The sequence below is a fragment of the Acomys minous genome (genome assembly GCF_964271855.1).
Source record: "Acomys minous genome assembly, chromosome: 13".
Lineage (NCBI taxonomy): Eukaryota > Metazoa > Chordata > Mammalia > Rodentia > Muridae > Acomys > Acomys minous.
Window position 1 is genome coordinate 103,129,994 of NC_140495.1, and position 27,367 is coordinate 103,157,360.

Below are 27,367 nucleotides of genomic sequence, written 5' to 3' on the forward strand. Positions count from 1 at the left end.
GGTTGGCGAGGGTGTGATGGTTGATGTTTGTGAGGGGCCTGTGGTACAGGCATATTGGGTAAGGGGATGCCGGTGAGGGGGCTTTGGTAGCAATTACTGGTGTGGGATGGCTGTTGAGGGGACCCTCTCCCACATCACTGATGTAGATGAAAAGTCCCATCTGAGACTGGGTCTGAGGCTGCAGGGACTGGTGTCCTAACAGAAGACGTTCCTTTCCTCGGAGAGGTCTCTGTTATGATCCTGTGGTCTAAACCCTGTGAGTGAAGAGGGTCCCCCATGTCCTCGCACATCCCCGGCGTGTGGAATTACTCATGCATGTGTAGTGGTCTTGGGGTAACTCTCAGATTGTGGGGATTTAGAGTAGCAGGTGGGTTTATTTGCTATTACTCTGTAGGGAGACGGTTAGGGCTTCTCTGCTGTAGGCTGTGCCGCCAGATGGCAGAGGCGTACAAGCAGCTCATGGCATGATGCCAGAGTGGTACAGAGGGTTGCTTCTTCTTAAATGCACGTGCTGACTTCCAAAGGCCCATGCTTCAGAGTATGGCCTTACATAGAAAGTCTTTACAAATGTCACTCCTTGCAAAGAGGTTTTTACTAGAGTAGGGAGAGCCCCCCACTCAATAAGGTTAATATCCTTTTTTAAAAAGGGCAATTTGGAGTAAAGCAGGCAGCAGGGAGACAGCAGTAATTCCTCAGCGGCAGTAGGCTGTGGAGCAGCTGCCCGAGAAGGACACTGCCAAGTTTCTGCAGGACCACAACTGAGTTCCATTTCTTACAAAGCGTAAGTTATTAGGAAATGTTAAAATGTAGCCAAGGACGATAATAAGAACCGTGTGATTGCAGCCTGTAAACATCTTTTTAAAGTAAGCGTTGTAAGTGTACACAAAGTGTTCGGCCAGTGAAAAATATGATGCTTCATGAGGCTAAACCAAGAGATAGGAAGGCTCCACCAAATGCACAGAAGCCCAAACAAGGGAGATAAAGCCGACCGTCCCCGGGTGGAGACGGTCACCGCGCATACAGGACACGGCTGCTGTTGACACCAAGGCCTTGGTTTTAGGTTGGAGCAGGTAATGTTATCAGAGGACATCAGATGTCAGCGTGGTGTGGCTGTGAGCTGGGGCAAGGCTGGGCTGGAGAGTGAGCCAGCTTCAGAACGCAACCCACTCCTGCAGCGGAGTTGGTGGCTATTGATTGCAATAGCAGGGCTCTGGACCCATGACACCAGAAAGAGTGGTAAAATTGGCCTTGAGGTCTGCATAACTGGTTAGAGCTTTTGACTATAAGAAGGGAAGAGTCGGTGGAAAACTCAAAGCATCAACATCAGTTTCCTTGATCAGACTTTTGGGAATTAGGATCCTCTCAAGTCCCCGGAGCTGAAAGTATTTCTGCAGATCTGTGTAAAACGCTGGGAAGTACCACCAAGCACCTCATGTTCTAAACTAGGAGGCTCAGTAACAATGCATCCAATTTTGGGGGGAAAAAAAAGGAAAAAGGGTAATTTGGACAGATGAACACAGGAAGGAAGCATCTCATGGGGACCACTGTGACATTGCCTGCTGCCAAAGACAAGGGGCGTGCCAGTTTGGAGCCAGGCTTAAGGCCTAGGACAGATCCTCCATGGTACAGGCAGAGGGCCCGACCATACCCACACCTCACACTTGGACTTCTGGCCTCCATGTCTGTGAACCCATGAGCTTCCCTCTGCCTTCTAGTTCTTTCTGTCTTTCCTCCTGCCTTCCTGTGCTCGGTTCATACCTAGGGCCTCACGAATACCGGGTGAGCCTTTCTCTCTGAGACATACCATAACCCAAGACAGTACACTCTAGGCCACTTTGGCCCCGCGTTTGGTCATGTTTGTATGACACAGTACAGCTCCTGTCTTGGAAAACCCACAGTTCTTTGTGGAGCCTCCAAGAGTGTCAGTGTGGAAGACCTGGGGTATGAGCAACCCCAGGTGAGCCACACTGAAATAAGACTGTCTTTTGATGGCCATTTGTCCTGTCCACTCAGAACCCATTAATCATCTGTCCTTCCAGGAATACTCCATTCAAGGCACGGGGGGCAGTCTGAGAGCACCCAACCCTGACTGGGGACTAAGAAGTAGCTCAACAATCATCGGGTGGCAATTTTAGGCTGGCATTCAGCGGCCAGGGTGAGAGCTCATGTTGATGTTGCGCTGAACACTCATTAGGGACAGTGTCAACCATCAGCACTTTTTGGCAGTCCCTGCCCCCATGAGAGGGGCCCAAATGGGGCCGGGGTGTGTGTCAAAGAATGATGGATTCAGGTGGGCATTAGTGTTAGGAGGAGGCCCTTTGTGGTACGTGCCTGGGGCCCGGCCCTGTTGGGCAAAGACACTGGGGCTCTGGCAGCAGCGGGGAGGTTCAAAACCTTTTATTGGGCCATTGGTTGTGTGACAAGGGATCTCTCAGGTCTCATCTCCTGAGACAGGAAATGATGGGCAGAGAAGGAGAGGGCTCTAGACAAGACTGGTGCAGGCCAGCAGACAGCCTTCAGAAGAGACTACAGGATGCATAAAGGAGAGAGGGAAGTGGAAGGGCAGAGGGTGTGGGGCACAGGCAGTGGGGAGACCCTCGGGCCCTCCGATGCTTGACAGCAAGGTATAGGAAGGATGGAGAAGTGAGGAGGGACCAGACGCCAAGAGAGCTGAAGGTATGGCGAGGGGCTTCGGGCTCAGAGTCCTTCTGTCCTGACCTTGGGAGAAGGGCTTTCACTCTCCAGAAAGACCCAAGTGTACAGTCTAGCTGGGACTGGCAGGGCTAGGGTCCTATTAGCACCACAGAGGGAAGATGGCCAAGGGCTGGGTGGGTAGGTGCTAACAGATCCAGCGGATGAACCTGTCAAAGAAGCTGGGCTGGGCCAGACTGTCAAAGTCTTTCTCCCGGAAGACGGCTGCCCTGTCACCCAGGCTGATCTTGGTAAGCACATCCATGTCCACGTCGCTGCCCACAGCGACCACGGTGGGTACCACGTTCTGCTTGCGCATGGAGTGCACTGACTCCTCCAGGCTGTCGTTGCCCGTGACGCCGTCCGTGAGGAAGACGAAGGACAGCTCTGCGTGCCGCCGCGCCCCACCCCGTGCACCCCGCACCACGTTGTTGATGGCGTGCACGATGCCTGTACCCACGTGGGAAAAGGAATTGAGGTAGGTGGTCCTCTCCAGTGCCTCGTGGATGGTGGTCAAGTTGTAGGTCAGCGGGAAGGCCACCTGCTGCTGGTTCTGGCTGCCGTACTGCAACAGGGCCATGCGGGCGTTGAGTGGGTCATCGTCCCTTCGTGCCAGAGTCAGGCGCCGTGACACCTCCTCCACGAAGCGTCGCACCTTGTGGAAGTTCTGCTCGCCCAGCCGCTCCGAGCCATCCAGCAGGAAGACAATGTCCACAGGCCGCTGTGTGCACTGGGCCACATAGAGCTCTGCAGGGAAGATGTAAGGTGGGCCCAGGCAGGCAAGGGGTGGCCAGCTGGAGACTCACCCCATCTCTGCATACACCCTGCTCACTGGATCCCAGGTCATGGGATGACTTTGGAACGTCCCCCACAGCCACCAATGGAGGCCTCAAGCAGAGCTGCCCCAGGCACTGCCATTGACTCAGGCTCCTTTGGGAGTATGTCTACTGTTCCCTGGGACTTCCTCTTTCATGTCCCCAAACTAGAGATCTGGCTAGAGGTCAGAAGATGCATCTCTTGTCACCAAGCATGGTCTCAGCCTCAACCAGCCACCTCTGGGACTCTCGGTAGCCCCAAAGCCTTCACTTAGCCCAAGACACAGTTACTCACATGAAGGTCATTTTCTAGTGGGAGGAGCCCTGGACCTGACTCCCTCATAGGGACACTTACTTCTAAGTCACCTGGGCTGTCTAAGCCACATATCGCCCAGGCAGAGGAAGGACCCACGTGTCCTGCCACTCACTGTAGCTTTGGTATACTGCTAGGGTATGGCTGAAGCGGTCCAGGTGGGCCCGGATGACATACGACGGCACTATGGAAGCTGAGGCCACACTTTACACACACACACACACACACACACACATACACACACACATACAGGTGTCAGAGGCCACAGGCTAGGCCCCGGCTACCTATTCACCAGGTGTCCATCTAGGCTTTCCTTTGGGGAAGATGGGTTCAGCTCCTCTGTGCATGCCGCCATTTGGGACGCCAGGGAATCACATTAAGACCAGTCTGACTTGAGTCATGTATGACTAAGAAGGCTGAGGCAGGACGCAGCTGCCAGAGTACCCACCCCACCCCCATCCCACCCCAGCTGTGTGTGAGGGTCCATCCCAGTGTATGTTAGCCCAACTTGCCATTTGACCGCAGCAATGCAATGCATTTAGTTACAGGTTTCATCTTTTTATAAAAGTTTTACTGTTGCTTACTACCTCTGAGGCTGAGCCCCAAGCCAGTAAGTGCCTGCTTATGGGCAGGGTCTTCTCACTGAGTTTATTAGCCACATGCCTTATTTATTGCCCAGGGTCCCTAGAATCTGTTCCAAATGTCCAGACAGTTTTCTGGGACAACTGGACTTCCTAGCTTCTCATAACTGACTGTTATTACCACAAACTCAGAGGCAGGCATACAGTGGGGGTCGCTGGCTGGGGCACTTTTCCTTAAAATCAACATCTTCAGGGCCTGGGGGAGACACTGGTGAAAATGCACAAGTAATTTGGAGTTTGGGGACTCAGGGAGCTCTGCGCTCCATGTCTGTGGAGTTCTGTGACTCACAGCAGGGAGTCTAGCCCTGGCCTGCTATGGGCAGTACATCTGGGATGTTACCCTGGGTGAGAGGGACACAGATAGGAACAAGGACATCAATCCAGCCAGATGAGGCCCCTTGAGCTCAATCAGAACATGCCAGGTTCGGGAGCCTGCATCGATGGCTAGTGACTTTGCAGTGAGTCCCTTGCCACTCCCCATGGTGGGGGAGAGGATGCTTTTATGGTTCTCAGTGAGGTGGCTGAGGGTACCAAAAGTCCTGCCTGTCTCCTTATGATGTCTTTACATTCCCAGAGACCAGGCGGGGCACACAGGTGTTTGGGGGTACATTGGCAGGCACCCCTGGCACTTTGTTCTAGAGGGCATGACAGTGGCTGAGATACATTAAGGCTGTTGTTACAGTTCCAAGATTTCTGTGGGCTACAAACACATACCTGACCTCAAACATGGGGCTAAAGCAGAACCAGGATGCGGGGGGGGGGGGGGGGGAACCTCCCCAAGCATTCAGATGGCACCCTCCCCATCTGTGCTCTCAAACACAGGGCAGCCCAGATGGAAGAATCTCGGAAGTTTACAGTCCAAGAACCTTAACATAATCCCCTTCTGTACAGTCCTTTGGCCAGATGTGAGCTTCTGGGGTTTAAGGTGGACCTTCAATTCAATCACTAGTGTCCTCATAAAGAAGAGGGCAAAGCTAGGCGTGGCAGTGCACACCTATAATCCTAGCACTGAGGCAGAGTCAGAAGCATGTGGATCTCTGTGAGTTCAAGGCCAGCCTGGTCTACAAAGCAAGTTCCAGGACTGCCTAGGCTGTAATGCAGAGAAACCTTGTCTCTTAAAAGCATAACAAAACAAAAACACAAAACATTACAAAAAGAAGGAGAGAGGACACAGAGACACAGAGAGAACAGGCTATGGAAAGACAGACGTGATTCTGGAATGGTGTGCCCACAAGCCAAGGATGGCAGCTCCACCAGAGGCTGGAGGAAGTAGGAGGATCTCTCCAGAGAACGCAGCCTCAAAGGTGTAAGATTCTAGACTTTTGGCCTCAGGACTGGGAGGGCAGATCCCTACTGCCTATAAGAAATGAGGGGTCAGCTCTGGCTATCTGCTCACGGTGAACCCAAGGCTTTAGCAGAGTGCCAGCACAGACTCTGGGTCCCCTGTGATGTCCCTGTGCACCAGTTTAAAGGTGTCAATGAACAGTTGCATCCAGTCCTGCCGCTCGACCCCTGTGGAGAACTTGGCCCTCTCGGCGGTGTAGACCATCACGGCCACCAGTTGGGAGTAGGCAGCTGGGTTCTGTGTGAACTCCGTGGCGTTTAGCAACTGCTGGAGCAGGGGGATGGTCTTTGGGAAGGTGGGGTCCGGACCCTCTTCCGTGCGGAGGAAGGTGACCGGGGGCTTGCTGCCAGGCCACGGTTCATCTGCAAGGGAGTGTCCAGAGAAGACTTTAGGGGGTCCAGTGGGTGTGGCTGGCCTCCAGCGCTCCTTAGGCCTCTGACCATGGACAGCAGTTAGGACCAAAGACACTGAGCCCAGGGAGACAAGTAGGAGATGGAGCAGGTGGTGGTGTGTTTGGCCTAGGCAGGAGGCTGGCTGAGGTGAAGATGCTGGTAGCAAGCAACACAGCCGAGGAGACTCACCCTGGTAGCAGCTCTGGGGAAATCCATAGAGCTCTCGGGGGACTCAGCGTGGAGTGTTAGTGCCCAAGCCCAGCAGAGAGAGGTGCACAAAGGCTGTAGGCTTCCCCTCAGTGCCACACCGACATCCCAAGGAAGACAGCTCCAGGAAGCGCCCACAGACAAAACCACAACGCTAACTTTTTTGTCCTAGAGATGCGATCTGCTATTCTAGGACCAGCCCTTGAGGGCCTGAGATAGTGGTATAGACACGAAGGGAGAGCAAGACCCTCCCTCTGTCCCTCACCACCCCTGCTCTCTTCTTCCTTCCCCTCTCCCTCCCTCACCTCTTCTTTCCTCCTCTCTCCTGTCATGTCTCAAACTCTTCCTTTCCTTCCCTTTCTGCTTCTGTCCCTTTCTCCCCACCTCTTCTTTTTTGTACCTCTATTTCTCTTCCTTTGTTTCTTTATCCCTCTCTCTCTTTTTCTGTATTTTTCTCTGCCTCTTTACACGCCCCTCCCCCACATCTCTTTCATCCTTTCCTCTTTCCGGCTTCCAGTATCTGCTGGAGGGGAAGGCCATGCCTCAATGAATGTCAAGGCCAAACTCACTCCCCTGTTTCTGACAACCAAGGAGGCATGAGGAAACTCAGATATGTTCACCACAGGACCAGACCCCAGGGCCTTGGGCCTCCCTGGGGGCACTTCATTCTCTGAGCATGCTTCTCAACCTTCCTAATGCTGTGACCCTTTAACACCTCATATTGTGGCGACCTCTAACCATACAATTATTTTGGTGCTACTTCATAACTGTACTTTTACTACTGTTAGGGGATCTCAATACAAATATTTGTGTTTTTCAATAGTCTTAGGTGACCCCTGTGAAAGGGTCATTTGACCCTTAAAGGGTCACAACCCACAGGTTGAGACCTGATGCTTCAGAGGCTCTTGTGTCTTGTCTCCATAATCAATGCTCAGGCCTCTGCGGTCTTTGACACCATTGTCACTAGCTAATTTTCTTCCTACAGCCTTGAGCTTCTCAGGCGCTCTCAATAGTCCCTAATGACTGACATCATCCTTAGCCTAAGGCAGGCCCAAGGTAACCAGGATTCTGGGTGGACAGGGCTAGCTACTTGGCTCAGAAGGTCAGGGCTAGGTCATAGTTGATAGCGTTACTGACACCATATTCGTATCAGAAACGCTCACTGGGATGCTCACCCAGGGCCTTTCTGTTTACAAAGACCCCATCTAAGGTCAGTACTGAGTCTCCCACCACCATGTCTAATTTACCTTAAAATTTCACATAGCAGCAAATGCCAAAGTGCTTTGTAAGGCCAGTAGAAGGGGGTTAGGGAGCTGGGAAACGTGGAGGGGACCTTGTAAGGAACACTGCTTTGTGGGGCCCTGAGGCCTCAGTGTAGGTTGAAGTTCCTATTTCCTCCTGATCTTGCCACCTTCCAGAGTTAATGTGGCCGCAGGTGGAAATTGTCTGACCCTGTACCCCATCCGGGAGCCTCTGCACCCTATCACCTAGTGTCACCCTATACAAGCCAGACACAGAAGTCACCAGAAAGGAGATGCAGAGAGACAGCTCTTTGAACACAGAAGCGAACCCTCCATAAGACATGAGCAAAGGATCGAATTCAGCAGGCATAACCGCAAGCAAGGGCTCTGCCTGGGAGACACAAGGCTCACCCAACAATAGAACCCAACACAGCTGACCATTGCTTTCATAGCTAAGGAAGCCTCACAAGGTGTCACCAAAATGGAGCGAGCATGTGACGAGACTCAATACCTCTCTTTCTTGATACCACAGTCCAGCAACTAAAAGGGGAGTTTGCCTCTTCTCCGTAAAGACAGCCCCTGAAACCCACAACCAGTGTCACAGCTTTTGAGTAGAAACTTGAATTTCTCCTACTGTGATCAGGAGCAAGACTTAGGGATCAAGGTCTGGCTTCTGTGTTGGAGGGGTGGAGCATCTGTGGCGTCAACCTCTCCTATACAAACCTCACTTAAGGCTTACAATACAATACCCTGTTGTAGTCAGATGCCATCACCCACCAAAGGTACAGCATCACCTGGGAGCCCAGGCAAGGTGCCAGGGAGCCAGGGTTGGGGGTGTGGCTGCAGGATCTCATAGCAAACATGGCCCCTAGCCTCTGACAGATACCTGAACTGGCATCTTGAAGCCAGTACTCTGAGCCCCACACAGTCCTTCTCCAGAAAACTTCACTGGGTACCCGAGGCCAAGGCACGCCCCGAGAGTGTTTTCTTGGTAATGACCTCTGTTTGAACAGTGCAAGACCCTGGCTCCCAGCTCACATCGTCCCTTCTGTCAGGTGGTCTCAGAGCCTGTGCACATGCTCAGGGGGCCACCCTGTCTTTGGGTGGGACCAACGGAAAGCTGAGGCTTTGCAGGGAGATGCAGATGCACAGTACAGGCTATGAGAACCTGTGGCCCGTCTTGACAACAGTCCCACCATGCAGAACTGGCCCCAGGCTCTATTCAACTCTCTGGGGAGGGGCGGGGCTTGCAGAGGGAGCTGAATGGCTCCCAAAGGCCTCAGGACTAAGGCTCTTGGGCAGTCAGTCACTCTGCAGCAGCGTCTTGGGGAGACATTGACAGGGACCCTCAGCACAGCAGGGTACCTCCTACTCTCCCTTGGGAGTAGCAATTCTGGTTCCAGCCTCCTCCTACGAAGGCCACAAAGCAGCCGCGGGGGTTAGAAAGAAGCAAAGCCAATCCACTGCTGGTGGGTATCAGCATGCTTGCTTCTGAACATCTTACACCAGCCATGCCGCCCATCAGTTTTAGGGCTTTATCTTTTGACCAGAGCTTGCCAGGCCCTGGCAAGTGGACAGCCCCTCGCTATGTCTGCCCACAACAGAGCTCTCAGAAATCCAAGAGTGAAAAGAGGCTTAGCCCCTGTGGACCAAAAGGAGAGCCCCCTAGTGGTAGGGAGACCTCAGACACTGAAATGCCTTTTGGTCAGCGGCCAAGAGCCAAGCACTGCAGTTTCTGCCTAGATGGTACCCTGTAAGGGTTTAGGATGACACCATATGCTCCCAGGAGCCAGTCCTCACTCTGAGGCCCTGACTCTACCATGCCAGGGGTGAGTTTCAAGGGTTTGTCCCTAAGAGGTGCCTCCACAGTGGCACGCCCTTAAGGCTGCACAATTCCTTGCAGCTGCTCTGGCCATTAGAACAGGAAGCATGCTGGGGCAGATCTGCCTGACTGGGGTTAGGGTTTCAGGCACCCCGGTTACCTGTTTGGCAAGGAAGTTCTGGACACACGATCTGGGGGTCTGGAAGAGAGGAAAAGACCAAGTCTCTGTTAGTTCCTTCGGGGCCTTCAGTGGCTACCTACCAGTCTGCTAGGGGTAACGGCCTGGGTCCCATCGCTCACCTGGACAAAGGACATCTTCCATGTCATCGATGAACTTCTCAGCCACCAGGTCAGAGAACAGTGTCATGTTGCGCACCTGCTGCGGCTTGTCGCAGGCGATGGAGTAAAGGTTCTCACTCTCGTGGGTCTCGTGGAACATGTCGCCGATGCCAATGGCTGTCACAGTCACATCTCGGTCACACAGTGCCCGAAGGTTGAGGTCATCGTCTCTGGGGTCATGGCGCCCATCTGTGATGACCACTGCAAACACCCGGGTCTTCTGGCGCCGGCTTTCTTTGATGAGCTGATTGTAGGCGAACTTGAGGGCAGAGGGGGTCCAAGTGCCACCGGCAATCCACTCGAGGTTTTTGACAGCCTCCTTGAAACTGGACAGGGAGTTGACTCGTTCGTCGTCCAGCCGGATGGCCTCAAAGGTGCCCTCGTGGCTGTACTGCACCACACCCACACGTGTGCCTACAAGGGTATAACAGTGTGAACAGTGTCCCCCTCAGCCTGCTTTTCCACCCTGGTGACCATGGCTCGGCCACCTTGAGTGAAATCATGCGGTATGTGGCAAAGCCATAATTCTGGCTAGTGGTAGGGCTTTGGTTTCTGCCTCAGGGTCCTTCCAGGCTTTCACTGACCTGTCTCAGACTTGGGGTCCTTGGCAATGGCGCCCAGCCTGTTGACCACATTGATGACAAAGTTCTTCTCCAAGGTGAAGTTGGTATAGCCAATACTCTCAGAGCTGTCGATGACGAAGACCACATCCAGAGCACCACAGCGCTTCTCGCAGTCTGGAAGTGTGTGCAGGATGACAGAGTTAGTGGGTAGAGAGTGGGAAGACCCTTAGGGTACGAGGCCAGAGAGACCCCGAGTGACCCTGCTCCATACACTCTACCCCTCCAGCAGGCACACATCCTGATGTGCTAGGTCAACTCACCACAGCACCCACAGGTCTCCCGCACGTAGGTCATGACGTCACATTCCTGCAACACAGACCCAGTGGGTGCTTTTAGGTAGGGAGCACCCCCTGTTGCCTTGGGGCTTCCATAGGGGACCCTAACCCCATGTCTGCTGACAAGGAGTAGAGTTGGGGGAGGGAGGTACACACATTTCCAACTTTGCCCTCTGACCTTATTCATACTGGCTCCACCCAGTGACCCCTATATTACGGCTTGTCCTTGCTAACCTGACCGCTGCTGACTTTGCCCTCCGAACTTATGCCTGCCAATCTCGATTCATCTTCTGACCTTGTCTCTGCCAACATCAAACCTGTTGGCTTCGACCTTTGACCTTTGACTGTATGCCTACTAATTTTGCCCTCTGAGCTCATCCTCTGACTTTGCTCTTGCCAACCCTATGTATGTGATGCTCTTGTTTTTTGTTTTTTGGGGTTTTTTTTTTTTTTGCATTTTTTCAGAAAAGTACTATCATGAACAAGGATATTGATTCCATACTAGGTGACACCTACCGTGAGACCAGGGTCTCCTGGAGGGCCGGGTTCTCCCTAGAGGACAAAGGATGACAGTAGGAGGTGAGGCTGCTGGTCCAAGTTGCTCCTGGTGTCACCACCCAGGGCATACTGACCCATGGACCCACTAAGGGCAGAACCAGGAGGCTCCACATACACCAGCATGACTAGGCCAGAAGCTATGGGCTAAAGGGACAGAGGTGGACTTACCTCAGGTCCTGGGATTCCTCTTGGGCCCCGAGGGCCAGGTTCGCCAGGAGGACCAGGATCAGCCTGAGGAGGAATAGGAAATAGGCTCAGTATAGTCCTGGGAGGAATAGGAAGTAGGCTCAGTATAGTCTTGAGGAGGAATAGGAAGTAGGCTCAGTATAGTCCTGAGAAGGAATAGGAAGTAGGCTCAATATAGTCCTGAAGAGGAATAGGAAGTAGGCTCAATATAGTCCTGAAGAGGAATAGGAAGTAGGCTCAGTATAGTCCTGAGAAGGAATAGGAAGTAGGCTCAGTATAGTCCTGAGGAGGAATAGGAAGTAGGCTCAATATAGTCCTGGGAGGTCTCTTTGCCCTATAGGGGTGTTGATCCCCCTGTCTCTGCTGGGAGTACAGTGGGCATGAAGGACTGCACCACCCACTTCATCCTGAGTCTGGCACCACCCCAGCGATGTCCTGAGCAGCCACTCTTAGAGCTTTGTTCACAGAGAGAGTAGCAGGCCATTGAGGAACTCAAAGACAGTCCTGAGATAACTCACAACGAGACATCCCCTGGTCCTCTGGTCACTCTCATGTGTCCAATGTGCCCACTTATCTATCCCTTACCTGTCCAGCCACCTACCATCCCTCCCCTGAATGGCCAACCCCATCCCTCTGTCCATCCGCCATTATCGGCCATCCACCCTTCTACGTGCTGCCTTGTCGCTGCTGTTCTTCACGTGCCCATGTGTCCATGTGCATACCCAGTGGTGCCAGGGACATGGGCATGAAGGTGATATGGGCCTGGCCTGTGCCAACAAACCACAGGAGGGATGGCTGAGGATGCGGGCGAAGAATAGAAGATGCCTCTGAGCCTGACCATTCCCTCAGGGGCTTAGTGCCAGGCAGGCTGGATGTTTCTTCAGGGATCTTAGGGTCCCCTCAAGCGCCAGCCCACTGCCCTGGGCATAGGATGGTGACACTCACTGGTTCTCCTTTTTCTCCCTTCCTTCCAGGTGCTCCTTTCAGACCAAAGTCTCCTCGGCCTCCCTGTGGCACAGGACACGCGTTAGTACGGATACACACTCCCGCCCACACTCTAAGACCTTCCACGGACTATCAGGAACTCAGAGGCAACACAGACGCCGTATGCATAGTTGAGCATGGAGGCTGGGTGTTTTCAGGAAAGCTCTGGGTTTTGTTTGGGAAAGGATACAGGAGCTACCACTGCTTAAAGCCCATCTAGGACCCACATGGCCTGTCCTGGGGCAAGGATGTAACCGGAAGATGATTCCCACAGTGAACATAGCATGCAGGACGTCTACAACCCCAGCAGGAAAAGGCTGATTGAGATAAGAACCCCCACGTACCTCAGGGCCTGGTGGGCCGGGCTCGCCTTTTTCACCCTGTGAAGCAAGCAAAGATCTGATAGGTTGCTCAGTCACGGACCCCAGGTCCATGACAGGCAAAGAAGCCCTCCATCCTGAGGAGCGGAGGCCATTGCTCATGACTTCTTGGATATCAGAGTTCATATAGGAGGTCACACACACCTCAGGTAAAGGCCACTGAGGCCACACACGTGGAGTCACGCTGACCTGACTCTGGGCTATGCCTGACCTCTGGTTCCCCGGGTGCTGGCTGGATCTGCCTTTGTACCAAGTGACAGGTAACCCGCCCCCTCCCCCAGCCCCGCCCTGTTCCTAGTCCCACATCAAATGAACTACAGAAGCCTTGGGGCCCTCCCCACAGGGTTCGCCTGGGATTTCTTGTTCCATGCCATGACTCACGGTTGTCCCTCGGGGTCCCGGGTAGCTGAATCCAGGTCTTCCAGGATCTCCCTGAAGGGGAAGGTTGAGTTAGGTTGGCATAACTGAGGAGGAGGAAGTGTCCAAATAGTGCAGGGTGGGAGCAGAGGCTGTGAGCCTAGCTTGCTGCTCACCTCTGGACTGGCGTGTATGGGATTGATGTGCCAGATAACCCAGGGGCTGTGGCACACACTAAAGAGGCCACTGGGACCATGCAGTATTCATATGGTTTTCCATCCCTCAGGACCCTGCCATCTCTCTGGGCAGGACATTGGGTGGGGAGGACAGAAGACAGGCTGCATGGCCACATCTATCATGTTCCATTCTCAGAGCCCAGGTCTTGCTTCCCTGGCCAGTCTCACTAGGATTTGGAAATAAGAGGCTCAAAAGGGAGGCATCTCTCCTTCTCCAGGGCCCCAAGCTTCTCTTGTCACTCTCCTGTTGGGAACTCCCACAGGCAACTGCCTTACGCCGCCATCCCATATTGACAAAAGGAAGGGACCTACCTTGGGGCCCGGCTGTCCTGAGTCTCCTCGGGGCCCAGCATCACCAGGGTCTCCCCGAGATCCCTGAGGGCAAGAGAGAAGTCAGAGCTGGCCTGGTCCCTTGAAATGGTGATGGCCTAACCTGTTTTGACCAGCTCTGAGAAGATGGCAGGTCTTGGCACCAGGACCACCACCTTGCCTGGGGTTAGGGGTCAGGAAGGGTGGGGAGTAGGTAGGCAAGGGTTTGAACAGCGTAAGATGGGGAGGGGGTAGGGGGGCTGGGGCAGAGTGGGGCTTACCGAACAGGGTTGGGAATGGGAAGGACATTGGGGGGCAGGGAGTGGGCTGGGGGTTTGGGGGGGGAGTGGGGAGGGGGTGGAGGATTGGAGAAAAGGTGGAGTGGGGAGATCTAGAACAGGGTGGGGAATGGATGGGGGTCAGAGGGAGGGTGGGGCGTTGATGGAGGATGGAGAGTAGGAAATCATGGGACAAGGTAGGGAACAGGTGGGAGAGTTGGAGGGCAGGGAGGAGAACGGTTAGGGGTTGAGAACAGGCTTAAAGAGTAGGTGAGAGCCTGAGGACAAGGTGCTGTCATGGCCTTGGGGCTGCAAGTGTTCTTCTACTGACCTGCTTTCCTGGCTCCCCAAGAGCCCCCGGGGGACCTCTGGGTCCAGGCAAACCTCTGTCTCCCTGCAAAGAAAGACGATGAGGGTAAAATGGTGAGATGCTGTGGCCTAACAGTGCACCCACAAATTGGCAGAGTGACGTTGGCCCTGGGGGTGTCATGGTTCAGGATGGGAGCAAGCTGAACAGAGCCCACTGCCCAGTAGTGGTCTTGCCCTGACGAAGCCTGTGAAAAGGTTAATAAGGCATGTTGTACTGGGCACAGCTGGCTCTGTCCTGGCCTTTGACACTTCCTGTCCTGGGGAATAGCCCTTCAACCTGGTATCTCCCACCTTCTGCTTAGCATACCTTGGCTCCTTTGCTGCCAACTTCTCCAGCCAGGCCTCGGGGCCCCTCAGGACCAGGGTCTCCCTGTGAGAAGACAGGTCTTGGTCAGGTCTTGGCCAAGGAACAATTCTGATTCATCCTCTCCAGAGGTCGTATTGGGGTGAGGTTTGGGGTGAGAGGAACAAGTTAATCAACCCATCGGGACAAAGACGCTGGCGTGGGCAGGGTGACGTCGGAATGGCGCTGTGCTTCCTCTTGCAGTCTTCTTATCCTCACAGAACGACAGCCTCGGTCCTGACGAGGCCACCCTGTGGTTGGGACCCTGGCCACTCAGAGGAAGGGCGCCTTCACCACCCTCCTTGAGAGCTGTGGCAATGGAAGGCTACAGGACTATGTATGTCTGAGGTGGGGGATGCTGGAAGACGGAGCAGTATGCAGCCTGTGTGGTTATACACTGCATGCGTAGGATGGGCGGGGCCCTTCCAGAAGCCTCAGAGGCAGCTGGGAGTGTGAGCCTGCCTGTCTGAGTCTTCTTTTCTCAGTCAGTACAGGGACCCACCCTCCCCTGAGCCCAGTCTGTTGTTAGACCTCAGAGTTTTGTTTTCCTGATGGATGAAGATGGTGCTATTTCGTAGCAGACCTCTTGCCTCCTGATAGAGCAACTCACCTTCTCCCCCTTTGGACCATCACTGCCCGGGCCGCCCTTGGTTCCAGGGTCTCCCCTGCGTCCCTGGAGAGAGTGGGCACAAGGATGAAAGGGGAACGAAACTGCTGGGAGAGCCATGTGGGCCACTTATGACCCTGCTCTCCCCAGGACACTGGGAACCGTGAGCCTGGTAGTCCCTCCCAGGGATATCTGCCTGTGGCTGTAGCTGCCCTGTCAGTTTCGTCGCAGCCAAAGACTCAGGACTCGGTGTGTGGGCGTTTCTGGTCAGGCTGGGCGTACGTCCTGGCCAACAATTGCGACATGGCTTGGACCGTCAGCGTGGTCATTCCTGTTTATTCCCTCACTGGTCACCCTCAGATGATCTCCTCTAAGGACCAGCCCTGGGGTGGGGTCCCTGCCCCGAGTTCAGCTCTGGGGTAGCCTTGAAGGGAGGAGGTTAGTGAAAGGGGCTGACTGGGAACAGAGGGTTCTGCCTAATCCCGGTGCCATTTGTCAATGGGCCTTCCTGCTGTCTACAGTGGTGCCGCAGAGGAGCCCGAAGCAAGGGTAGGGGGAGTCTGGTCCAGGCGGAGAGGCTTAGTATCTGTGGGGCAGGGTAACTCACGGGCTCTCCTTTTGGTCCACGGGGGCCAGGGCTCCCCTTCCCTCCTTTCACTCCAGGACTCCCAGGAGCTCCGTTGTTGCCTTGGTAACCCTGTGTAGGGCAGGACAGTTCAGTGTGGCTGAGGGATGCACAAGGGCTGGTGCACGATGCCTCCCCAGCCAGTCCTTCCCCCCTTCCCCCTCTCCCCCAATGTGTGAGGGCATAGAACAGTACGGAACATGATCTCCTTTTGATGTCTTATTGCTCTGGCTAGAACTTCAAGAACTATATTGAAGAGATATGGGGACAGAGGGCAGCCTTGTCTGGTTCCCGATTTTAGAGGGATTTCCTTGAGTATCTCTCCATTTAATTTAATGTTGGCTGTAGGTTTGCTGTAAATAGCCTTTATTATGTTTAGATAAGTGCCTTGTATTCCCGATCTCTCCAGAATGATATTCTCCACCGTTGAGTGGAGAGTGAGATCTGACTCTCACATGTACTCTGGTGCCCCTTTTCTGACCACGTCCCCTGGATGGGGAGGTCTCACAGCACTCAGAGGAGGGATAGCAAGTTACCAAGAAGAGACTCGATAATCTTAGAGCATATATAGGGGGTGGAAGTCTCCCTCAATCACAGACATAGGGGAGGGGAGAAGGGGGGAAGTGGGAGGGAGGGAGGAATGGGAGGAAACAGGGGAAGGGTTAACAATCGAGATGTAATATGAATAAATTAATAAAAAAATGGTAAAAAAAAAAAAAAAAAGAACAGTACGGAACAGTATCCAGGGCCAAGGGACTGAGCAGGCTTGCAACTCACCTTGCTTCCCTTGTCTCCGGGGTCTCCTGGTGGTCCCCTGCGTCCTGGGCGGCCGGCGTCCCCCTGGAAGGATTGGAGGTGACATTGGCTTTGTTCATGGACAGGTGCTGGGCAGTGAGGCAGGGCCATCTACGTGCCCCGCCATGTTCTTGGACCACACAGGATGCCAGGCGTCATAATGAGGGAAGAGCTTGCCAAGGTGCCCGAAAGACCAACCCAAGGGCCCAGTGTAAAGCCTGAACCTTCTGGGGAAGGAGCCCTATGCGAGGAGAGTGAGATGGGCCTCAGGTAGAGGTTCAAGGGAGGAGGCAGGTAGAAGGGACAGGGCATCTCAGGTCTGGGCTCCTGGGCGAAGGCTGCTTATCCTGTGGCTAGAGGTCTAGGGCTTCCGAGGGCAAACGGCCACCAGGGCCTCGGGGAGTAAGAGCTACAGTGACTAGAGCTTTCTTCAGGGTCTCTGCAAGCTTAAGGGGAGGTGGGCAAGCTGTGGTACATGTGCAGCCTGGGATGTCCCCTCACGGTAATCTGAGCTGGCACAGGGATTCTCAAAGCAGGGATTCCTGAGGGCGGTGGCCAGGCCTACTCTCCAGGTGTATCTGTTACCTTGGCACCTTGGTCTCCTTGCTCGCCTGGACTTCCGGCTTCTCCAGGGTATCCATCGGGGCCCTGAGGGAGGTGGGAAAGGCTGTTTAGCTGTGTGGGCCCCTGCTGAGTAGGCTGTGCTTCCCACAAGCCAAGAATGCTGACACAGATTGGGGGAGCCCCCCACCCCCACCCCCAGAACTGCTGCTCACTCTGGCTGTGAGGTCCTGGCTCAACAAGAGCCTTGCCTAAAGACTGGTCCTCAGAGTTTCAGAACTTCCCAGACTAGAGCCATGAGCTCCCCCATGGCCTGGTAACCATACATATTCAAGGGTTGGCTCATAGGCTCCTGAAGGGATGGGTTGTGACCCCAAGACTAACAGAGTTCCAGACTGGGGTGGGGGTCAAGCAGGGAGAGGCTGAGCAGAAGAGAGAATCCTAAGATTTGCTTCCAACCCTGCCTGGTACCCACGTCCTCTCAATGATATTTCATGTGATAGACAGGGAGGATGGTGACGTCACTCACCCGACTTCCTGGGTCTCCCTTGCAACCAGGAGGCCCAATGCGTCCCAGTTTGCCCTGAAAGAAGTAGGAATATCAGAATGCAGATCTGAGGTCCCTGCAAGTCAGTGACAGCACTGCTTGGGCCCTTGTATGACAAGCTGACTACACTCTAGTCAGAGCACTGGAAAGTGATGGGGTGGGGGGGGGCAGGGTGTTGCCCTTTTGCTTCTTTCTGTCTCCATGGAGACCGAATCCTGGGACCAGGCCAGGTGCACGGGTGCAGAATGTCCTCACTGGGTATGTGCATGCATGCGTGTGTGTATGTTTATGCATCTATATCTGTGTGAATATAATTATGTGCGTGTGTGTGTGTGTGTGTGTGTGTGTGTTGGGGGGAGGTGCATGGCAGTGTCTGGCAGCTGGAATGGGGCTTACGATTACCTTCTGTCCGTCTGTTCCATTCTTGCCAGCTAGGCCGGGGGCTCCCTGGAGAAGAAAGAGAGGACTAGTTAGTCCCAATCCTTGGTCATTCTGAGCAGCCAGTCAGGGAGCACAATTCCCTTACTCAGGCTTACCTTCCGACCATCTGATCCAAATTCACCCTGTAGAGGAGGAAAGTAAAACGTGGGTTGAGGTTCCAGGCTTCACAGACACTGTTGTCTTTGGGGTGCGAATGAAGACCCTCAGCTCAAATGTGACCAAGACCAGTGGTGAGAAGCCTAGGTCCGCCTCCAGGAGCTGCTGCCACAGGGGGCTGTCATGCCGTCAGGTCAGGTGGACGAAGTAGCTAACTATTGTCCTGGGCAGCATCACCACTTACCTTCTCTCCCTTGAAGCCAGGGACACCCTGAGGGCAGAAAGGAAAAGACAGGGTGTCACCGAGGGCATGTCAGTGGTGGAGCCCTGGAGAAACAGATGTGATGGACAGCTGAGACCCAGCATCGAGGGTGTGCACAGTTGGCTGTTTCACTCCTGGAAGTCATGTGTGGGTCCTGAACACATGCTTTGATAGAGGAGGAGTGTTGGAGTGACCTTCAGACTGTAGAGGCATTTCTCTTTTTTGGCAACAGGGCGTGGGCTGTGAACATCCCCAAGGGCAATAGGGAATTGCCCCAAACTGCCCTTCCCCCACTTCCCTTCCCCCATCCCAGCCCTGGGTAGGGAACTTGCCTTAGGTCCTGGGAATCCAATGGGCCCTTCGATGCCAGGGTCTCCCTGTGAAGAAGGTACAAAAAGCCTTGGGTGTGATTCCAGCCCTGGGTGCAGGGAGAGTGATTAAAGGTCAAGTCCAGGGGTTGGGGGCCAGAGGCTCTATGGGGACCTTACCTGTCTCCCCTTCTGTCCAGGCTCTCCTGGCTCACCCATGTTGCCTTTGGCACCCTAAAAGTAGAAGACAGGGAAAAGGGTAAATTGAGGCAAGGGAACCCTGTCATCTCCTATGAGAAGTGGTATGGCAAAAGCTGTTGGTCCCTCCCCAGGTGGCAACATCTTGGACTGAGACCAGCTGCCCCTGAGGGCCTAGGTGGCGCCACCAGGCTCTTGCTGACTCTCCTTTGAGCCGTGACAGACAGCTCTCCATGAAGTCACACTGCAAACGCGACAGAGCAGCTTCTCAGCTGGGGATGCTAGTCCTGGGACGTCTGTACCACAGCCCAGGCCACAGCTGACACTGGCAGCATGGCACTGGGGGGGGGCATTACATCCTCTTGGGATGAGCACGGGTAAGGTATGGATCGAAGGAACTAGCAAGATTGGGGCTTCAGAAAACTACATAAAATTAGACTCCCTAGGAGTTCAAAGTTTTAACTTTATACCAGAGCTTTACTAAATAAACTGCACCTGCTTATTAATGGTCTTTCAACTTTAAATGCAAAAGAACAAAAGGAAAGGAAAAAAAAGTCAAGAGGCAAAGGAGAGAGGAGGGAGAGAGATCAAGCAGGATCCATGGTCAGATCTGCTAGTGTGTCTCAGCCCTGCTCCAAAGTCCCTGTGGCATCCACCTTCTGGATCACCACTCTGCTGTGTGAGTTGTAAGGTGGCCCTGAGTGGTGACAGGGTGGGCCCTTCTTGTGGCCAGGACTGGAAGAAGCCAAGCCAGGGGACGCCTGGCACAGGAGATATATCTCCCAGCTGTCCATTGCTGTAGAAGCTCCCCGTGCACTTGTCAAAGCCACTTCAAGCGCCTGGTTGCATTTCTATCCCTCTGGTTTCTGACATATGGACTGTTAGTTTCAGACACTGGGGGAGTGAAATTGGAAGGGATCTATTTTATACAGTCCTGTTGTTAGAAAAATGCTGGCTAACCATTCAAAGCTGAGTCCTTACAGCCAGCCTAGAACTAAGCAAGCCTCTGAGTGGGTGCCTTACGCTAATCAGCAATCATGTCACTGGCAGAAATGTAGCGTGCAACATGAGCACGTTGGTTTACTTCACGAATGAATTTTAAGTGGCATCTGAATGATTTGTAAAAGCATTTCCTGCCTCTCTCAAAACACCACTTAAAAGGAAGTGAACAGAACCCAGATTTTAGTTTCTTTTTCCCCAAGTGCGGAAGTGCCGAGGCCACCCACAGGCAGCTGGCCTTCACTGTGGAATTCACACAGTGGGGCTTGCTGAAGCCTAGGCCACAGGGTCTCCCGGCAGCTTACCTTCTGTCCCCGGTAGCCCTTGGGCCCGTGAGGTCCAACAATCTCAAGGCAGCTCACTTTGTAGCACTGAAAGGAGGTGGATAGACAGCAGAGGTTAGGGTGTAGGATGAGTCCCCAGATGGGTATGGAATGGGGTCAGGCAGAACCTTGGGCTCTCGGAAGAGGTGCCCACACATTCCCATAGGGACAAGCAGCACAGGGATGAAGGCTGAGACACAGGGTCCTAGGCAGGTAGAAGCCAGGGTTCAGTCAAACCATCCAGCCAGGGTTTGGGTACACAAGGCTAAGCTAAACAATGACCAACAATAACAAAGACCAAAGAGCTCTGGCCATGGCTAGGCACCGTCTGTGTCCAGGGACTGATGTGCCATTCTTTCAAGTAGCAGTTCTAGGATGGAGTGTTTCCACAGAAGGAGTAGGGTGGGACTTTGGGGACCTGCTCCCCTTTCCCAAAGGGACACCTTCCAAAAGGCTGTACGACCTCAAGACAGGCACGTGGTAACTTCCAGTCTGGGTTGGATAAAGCCCCTCCCCTGCCTCCTCCCTGAGTCTGTGACATGACTCAGCTTCTCCAGAAGTCATGTGTTTGGTGGATAACATCAGTACCAGCCCCCAGCCCCAGGGCCGGGGGTACTAAATAGCCTAAGGTGACTGGGGATGGGACTGGCGTTTCATCGACGCTCATGAGCATGAGGCCCAACAGAGCAGACGGGGACTTCAGTCCTTCTGTTACTCTGGTCTGCTCAAGCAAGGCCCTGGGAAACCGGGAGTGTAGTGTTGATCCTCTGCTGGGTCAGCAGTCTTGGTGGCCAGCAGGTAGCATAGGCTGGGCTGTAGTGACGGAGCCAACTCACCTCACCATAGGCTTCGTGTTTCTGCAGAAAAGACAGAGACCCAGATTAGCCCGAACCTAGACACCTGTGTGCCACCTCCTGAATCTGGGCGGGGATCACGGATATGAGACAGCTTGACTCCAACCTCCCTCAACTGCTTTACTCACAGAGGGACACACTGAACTCTGACTGCTGCCACACTGGTGGGTGGACAGCATCCCTAGTCTCTGCCCAAGCCACAGCTGCTCACCATGACCTTGATGATGCGGTTGATGGTCTCCTGGTCAATCTCAGTAGAGTCGGGCCGCATGGTGGCATAGTTGTTGCGGTAGAGCTCGTGTGGGGTGCTGGCGATGTCCCGCAGGCCTTGCTCATTTAGGTTCCTGTTAGGGGCCACGGCAAAGAGCCGGATGCCCTCCTCGCGGGCACGCTCGGCCTGCATTTTGATGCCCCCGCAGGGACTGCCTGTGACGTGGCCATCGGTGATGACCACGGCAAAGTTAACCACGCCTCGGCCAACGTGCTGCCGGATCTGCTGCGTCATGTTGGCCAGCGCGCAGTCGGTAAAGGTGCCCCTGCGGAAGGAGCGGATGCTTTGTAGGCTCTTAGTGAAGGAGGCCCGGTCGCTGCCTGGTGAGCTGAACACCTCCACCTGGTCCGAGAAGTGGAGACCGCCGTAGCGCCAGCTCAGGGCCACCTGGTCCAGGTAAAATTCATTCTGCAGCTGGCTGATAAACTGAGGTACGAACTGCTGCATGTGATAAAGCAGGCTGTCTGTGGGGGACTGCATGGCCACGCTCTCCGAGGTGTCCAACACGAAGTACACGTTGACTGGACAGTCAGCCTTCTCTGGAGGTGGGGGAAGGGGTGACATGGGACCCATCAGAGCCTGCCGAGCGGGGGCTATGATATGAGCCCGCCATTACCCTATGAATACCGCTTCCCTCTCAGAACCCTAGAGCCCCGACTCAGGTACCTGGACAGTTGTTGTTCCTGTCAACAGTGGAGATGTCAGGTGAGATGACTTCCTGTTGCTGCTGGGCATGGAGGACCCCCAAGAGCCCCCCAAGCAGGAGCACAGAAAAAGGACCCTGGAGCATCTTGATAGTAGTCATGTGCCCTGATGTCCTGAAATAAGAGGTGGGGCCATAATAGATACCCCCCGCTCCCCCCCCCTTCCCCAATCTGCATCACTGCCCTCCCGGGGTGGGGTGCACAAAGCTCGTTATCCCTTGAGGAAACATGCTCCATGTTGTTGCCTCCCCCCGCTGGGGAACTGAGCCTCTCCGCTCAGCTCTTCCTAGTTCTGGGGTCAGGATGGGCCTGTTTGAGTGGGTTGGAAACATCAGGGAGCCGTATCTCTTTACACTTCTCACTCCGAGGTCTGCACTGGGGACAGGGGAAGGAGGAACATGCCCACTTCATTCGGTGGGCAGGTCCTAGCTTCAGTGTGGGACCCTGGGCACGTCCCTCTCCCTGTGGCCTGGGCCCCCTTTCTCATGGGGCATTGGTATGGTCTGAGTGGGGCCAGGGCTAGTCAGACACAGTGATTTTTAGTATGACTCTCCGTCAGGCACCAGGAGGCTGAGGGCAGCCCTTTCTCCACTGTAGGTGCAGCCAGGGCACTAGAAAAGAAACAACAACACAGACACGCTGGAGCAGGGGCAGCTGTGGCCCAGGAGAGACTCTGTCCTAATATGTTATCTAGGGAGTTGCTTCAGTCAGAGAAAGTACTAGATTTCAGATGTTACATTGTTTTAGTTGAAATTAGCCGGTGGTGGCACACGCTTTTAATCTGAGCACTCGGGAGGCAGAGGCAGGTGGATCTCTGTGAGTTTGAGGCCAGCCTGGTCTACAAAGCAAATTCAGGACAGCCAGGGCTACACAGGGAAACTCTGCCACAAAAAACAAACAAAAAAACAAAAACAAAAAAAAGAAAGAAAAAAAAGTGGAGCCAGTGAACAGTGGGTTTGATACTAAGGATGGAAGAAATCAGGCAGGACCCACACACTTGTAATTCCAGCATTTGGGAGTCTGAGACAGAAGCCACAAGCTCAAGACCAGCTGGGCCACATAGAAAGATCCTATCTCAAAAACAACAACAACAACAAAAACAAACAAACAAACAAACAAAAAAACCCAGTTTATTTAAAAAAGATGAAATAAACTTATACCCAAAGAATTGTGCTATAGAAGGCCAGAACAGAGAAGGGGCAGAGAATAAATCCTGGAAAGCAAAGTGAGCAAAACAGACAGTAACTGAGGAGACAGGTGGCCTCAGTAGAGACAATTAAAACACCACAGAGGGACCTTGTGTTGAAGACCATGAAAGCCTAGTACCGGGAAAACCGAACTAATTAGGCACACCCATGTGAAGTGTACCGCTTGTAAAGTCTAATTTGTAACGAGATTTCTAAAACTATCTGCATAGGAAAGAAACAAATGAGCAACAACATGCTTCAGGAGGAAACACCTAAAGGAAACAATTCATTGGCAGTCCCATAGACAGCCACAGCTGCTCCAAGATAACCTCAAAATTTCACGTCCTGGGCTTCATATGCTTGTGTAGTGTTCTCACATCAAATTGTGCTGGACAACAAGATGACGGTGTGCAGCTTCTAGGGTGAGGTATCTGTTTGTGATCTCAGCACATGGGACATGGAGGCAGGAGGACTGAGTGTTTGAGGCAAGCCTGGGCCGTACAAAAGGCTCCACCTTGTGAGCCAAGATTAAAATCGCAAACGTTTTGATGGACTGTTACGAGGTGGATAAAATCTTAGGCCTGTCATGTCCCCTTGTTTGTATCGAGCCTCGCACCAATGTGTAACGTCCTTTGTCTCTTCAGTATTTTCAAAAAGTAAAGTCTGTTCTAGCTGATGTTAACACAGCTACCCCTTTTCTCTCTGTTTATACTGAATTTCCTTTTCCATCCCGTCACTGTTAACATATAGCTCTAAAGTGAGTCTATTGTAGAGAGCATGAAGTGGGACTGGGTTTTTTGTTTGTTTGTTTGTTTTGTTTTGTTTTTCTCCATCCTACCAATCTCTGTAGCTCATTTGCAGAGTTTAATCACATTTCATTAAAAGTAGTTACTGACAAAAGGTGTCTTCCAATTTTGCATTCTCTGTACTTTATACATTTGTGTTCCTAAATTTTTGTGTAGCTTTCTACAGTATGTTTGGTTGAATTTTAGTAGTGAAATGCTTAAATACCATCCTCATTTCTTTGGTATTTGTGTATTCTTTCTTGGTGGTCGCCGGGAGGACTTTATTTCACTCCCTAAGATTGAAAGTGTTATAATTTGCACTAATTTAATGACATAAAGATTCTCCACCTCTAATTTCTCTGTTCTCGCCCCCTTTCAGTTACTGATGTCATAAAGCTCCATCCTGGGGCTGGAGATATTGCCCAGCGTTAAGAAGGTATATTGCACCAGGCGGTGGTGGCGCACGTTTTTAATCCTAGCACTTGGGAGGCAGAGGCAGGTGGGTCCCTGTGAGTTCGAGGCCAGCCTGGTCTACAATGCAAGTCCAGGACAGCCAGGGCTACACAGAGAAACCCTGTCTGGGGGGAGGGGAAGAGAAAAGAAAAAAAGAAAAAAAGGTATATTACTCTAGAGAGAAGACCCAAGGTTAATTCCCAGCACCACAATCTTCTGTAACTGCAGCGTCAGGGAACCTTGTCAGATGCCTTGGGCCAGCTGGCTGAAGACTGGATGCCCCGACAATGGAGAGGAACTTGTGACTGTCCAGAAAGTCAGCTCTCTGTCCTGTCAATACTTTTGGAAGTTGCTTGCCTGCACTTCCTTCATAGTAGATAGTTTTTCCTTCTGGGATCTCTGATGGAGTTGAAGACTAGATAGCCATGGTATTAATATAAGTTTAGTTTTTAAAAAAATTTAGACATTAGGATAAAAAATCAGTAACATAGAATAGTGGAACAATTTCTTTAAAATAGTTAACTACAAATGGGCTGGTCCTTGTAAATGTTGACTTAATAGATAATTCTTATTTTGTTGTATATAGCTTATTTTATTAAATAGAAAGGGGGAGATGAAGGAGAGATAAGCCTGTTTTTCAGGATCCCAAGTGTGGGATCGGAACAGTCTTGTGAGAGAACAAGTGAGGTTAATCCACTAGAAGACCAAGCACCTCGTGCGGGAGCTTGATTGTTGACAGCCGAAAAGATCCCGTGAACAGACCCTGGGAGGAGATATATAAATGAGCCAAAAACTGGAGCTGGGGCCTTTTGGAGACTTCAGGCAGTTTTGGCTGTTCATCGCTCCACTTCGAGAAGCTCCTAGAGAGAATTGCTCGAGGGAAGGCTTCTGGGCTCCGGCTCCTGCTAAGGTTCCGGGTTCTGGTTACTCCAGGTTCCAACAGAAGAAATCCTGCTGTTGACGCCAGGAGAATCGCTCCCCGGAACTGATATCCTTACAGTTTTGTTATTGTGTTCCTTAATTCTCTTTTCCTATTGGTTTGGTTAGTCAGGCTATAAGTGACATATGCTCGGTTAGTTATAATAAAAAATAGTTGTTAAGAAAACTGAGCCTACAGGACCTGACACACACACACACACACACACACACACACACACACACACACTTTTAAAAACTCCGTTCTCATATAACTGTTCCTCAGCATCTTAGGGGGCTGGCTCCAGGACCTCCTTTAGATACATAAATCTGATGCTCAACTCCCTAATATAAAATGATAATGCATGTAGCTTATGCATATCTTCCTGTATGCCTGAAATTATGTCTATGCTGCTGTTAATGTGAAGCGCAATGAAAATTCTATATAAATACTTGTTATGTGGCATTTTAAAGACATCAACAGGGAGTAAAAGGTCTGTAAACATTCAGTACAGACACAACTTTATTTTCAATCTGTGGATGAATTTATACATGTAAAAAGTGAAACGGAAGGCTCACCACATATCATTTCAAAACATAACAATATTATAGTTAATTTCTTTATTTTTATTTTATGTGGATAGGCGTTTTGCTTGCATATTTGTCTGTGTACTCCGTGTGTGCCTGGTGCCTGTGGAGGTCATAGAGGGTGTTTAATGCCCTGGAACTGGAGTTACAGACTGTAATGAGCTGCTATGTGGGTGCTGGGAATAGATTCTGGGTCCTATGGAAGGGCAGCCAGTGCTCTCTTAACTGCGGAGCCATCTTTCTATCCTTTTAATTAGCATTTTAATATACTAATTTCTTAAATCATATAGCAAAGAGACCTTGAATTACAAATCAAAATTGCAACACTAGTTTTCAGACTAATAATTTTTTAAAAAACATCTTAGCTTTTCAAATCCTGCAGAAAGCTACTCTGCACTGTTACAGTAACACTAGCTTTTAGCAGCCACCCCTGCATTTTCCTTTTCTTAGATACTTATCCCTTCTTGCGACTTTTAGCTATTGTCTTGACTATGACTTTTTCATTATTGTCTTGATATCATCCTTCAGATTAGCCTTCAGGATTACTTCCTTTAGCGCTCTTCTCTGGTCAGAAGCAGAGGAGGAACTTTCTTGGCTTTTGTTGATCTAGTGATGTCTTTGTTTCGACCTTACTTTCAAAGACCAGTTTTTGCCACATTTAGGCTTCTTGGTTGATACAATTTTACCATCAGCACCTTGACTATATTAGCCTTCTGCCACTGGACTCAAACTTTGGTAAGAAATCTACCAGCAAACTGATCAAGGCTCCTTTAAGTCATCCTTTCTCACTGCCTTCAAGATTTTGTCTTCAGAGTTGAATTATGATGGCTCTTAGTGTAGGCCTCTCCGAGTTCATCCGCTTCTTCAATGTTTATATTCATGTCATTTATCAAAATTTTGAAGTTTTCCCCCTCAGATCTCTTCTTCTTTTTCTCCTTCTCCTCCTCCTCTTCCTCCTGCTCCTTCTCCTCCTCTTCCTTTCCTTTGGTTTTTCCAGACAGGGTTTCTTTGTGTAGCCCTGGCTGTCCTGGACTCACTTTGTAGAGCAGGCTGGCCTTGAACTCACAGAGATCCGCTTGCCTCAGCCTTCCTGAGCGCTGGGATTACAGGCCTGCACCATCACTCCTGGCTTGCTCTCTCTTCT

General features: G+C 52.2%; 1 protein-coding gene across 2 annotated transcripts in view; it reads right to left on the reverse strand.

The window, feature by feature from the left end:
* Positions 1 to 2,382: 2,382 nt before the first annotated feature.
* Positions 2,383 to 27,367, reverse strand: part of COL6A2 (collagen type VI alpha 2 chain) — a 29,276-nt gene continuing 4,291 nt past the window's right edge. Inside the window, exons 2-28 of one of the 2 annotated variants that reach the window (XM_084752000.1) lie at positions 22,258 to 22,409; positions 21,532 to 22,130; positions 21,303 to 21,323; positions 20,449 to 20,514; positions 19,127 to 19,180; positions 18,971 to 19,015; positions 18,621 to 18,647; positions 18,376 to 18,402; positions 18,242 to 18,286; positions 17,822 to 17,875; positions 17,317 to 17,379; positions 16,714 to 16,776; positions 15,919 to 16,008; positions 15,315 to 15,377; positions 14,669 to 14,731; positions 14,324 to 14,386; positions 13,718 to 13,780; positions 13,194 to 13,244; positions 12,777 to 12,812; positions 12,394 to 12,456; positions 11,431 to 11,493; positions 11,221 to 11,256; positions 10,690 to 10,735; positions 10,391 to 10,543; positions 9,768 to 10,220; positions 9,628 to 9,666; positions 2,383 to 3,438 (exon numbers count right to left, since the gene is read on the reverse strand). In XM_084752000.1, the coding sequence (XP_084608126.1) occupies positions 2,840 to 3,438; positions 9,628 to 9,666; positions 9,768 to 10,220; positions 10,391 to 10,543; positions 10,690 to 10,735; positions 11,221 to 11,256; positions 11,431 to 11,493; positions 12,394 to 12,456; positions 12,777 to 12,812; positions 13,194 to 13,244; positions 13,718 to 13,780; positions 14,324 to 14,386; positions 14,669 to 14,731; positions 15,315 to 15,377; positions 15,919 to 16,008; positions 16,714 to 16,776; positions 17,317 to 17,379; positions 17,822 to 17,875; positions 18,242 to 18,286; positions 18,376 to 18,402; positions 18,621 to 18,647; positions 18,971 to 19,015; positions 19,127 to 19,180; positions 20,449 to 20,514; positions 21,303 to 21,323; positions 21,532 to 22,130; positions 22,258 to 22,396 (3,084 nt within the window). In that variant the 5' untranslated portion in view covers positions 22,397 to 22,409 and the 3' untranslated portion in view covers positions 2,383 to 2,839. Of the gene's footprint in view, positions 3,439 to 3,963; positions 6,168 to 9,627; positions 9,667 to 9,767; positions 10,221 to 10,390; positions 10,544 to 10,689; positions 10,736 to 11,220; positions 11,257 to 11,430; positions 11,494 to 12,393; positions 12,457 to 12,776; positions 12,813 to 13,193; positions 13,245 to 13,717; positions 13,781 to 14,323; positions 14,387 to 14,668; positions 14,732 to 15,314; positions 15,378 to 15,918; positions 16,009 to 16,713; positions 16,777 to 17,316; positions 17,380 to 17,821; positions 17,876 to 18,241; positions 18,287 to 18,375; positions 18,403 to 18,620; positions 18,648 to 18,970; positions 19,016 to 19,126; positions 19,181 to 20,448; positions 20,515 to 21,302; positions 21,324 to 21,531; positions 22,131 to 22,257; positions 22,410 to 27,367 lie in introns of those variants that run through there. The other variant, XM_084752001.1, reaches the window with a different exon arrangement.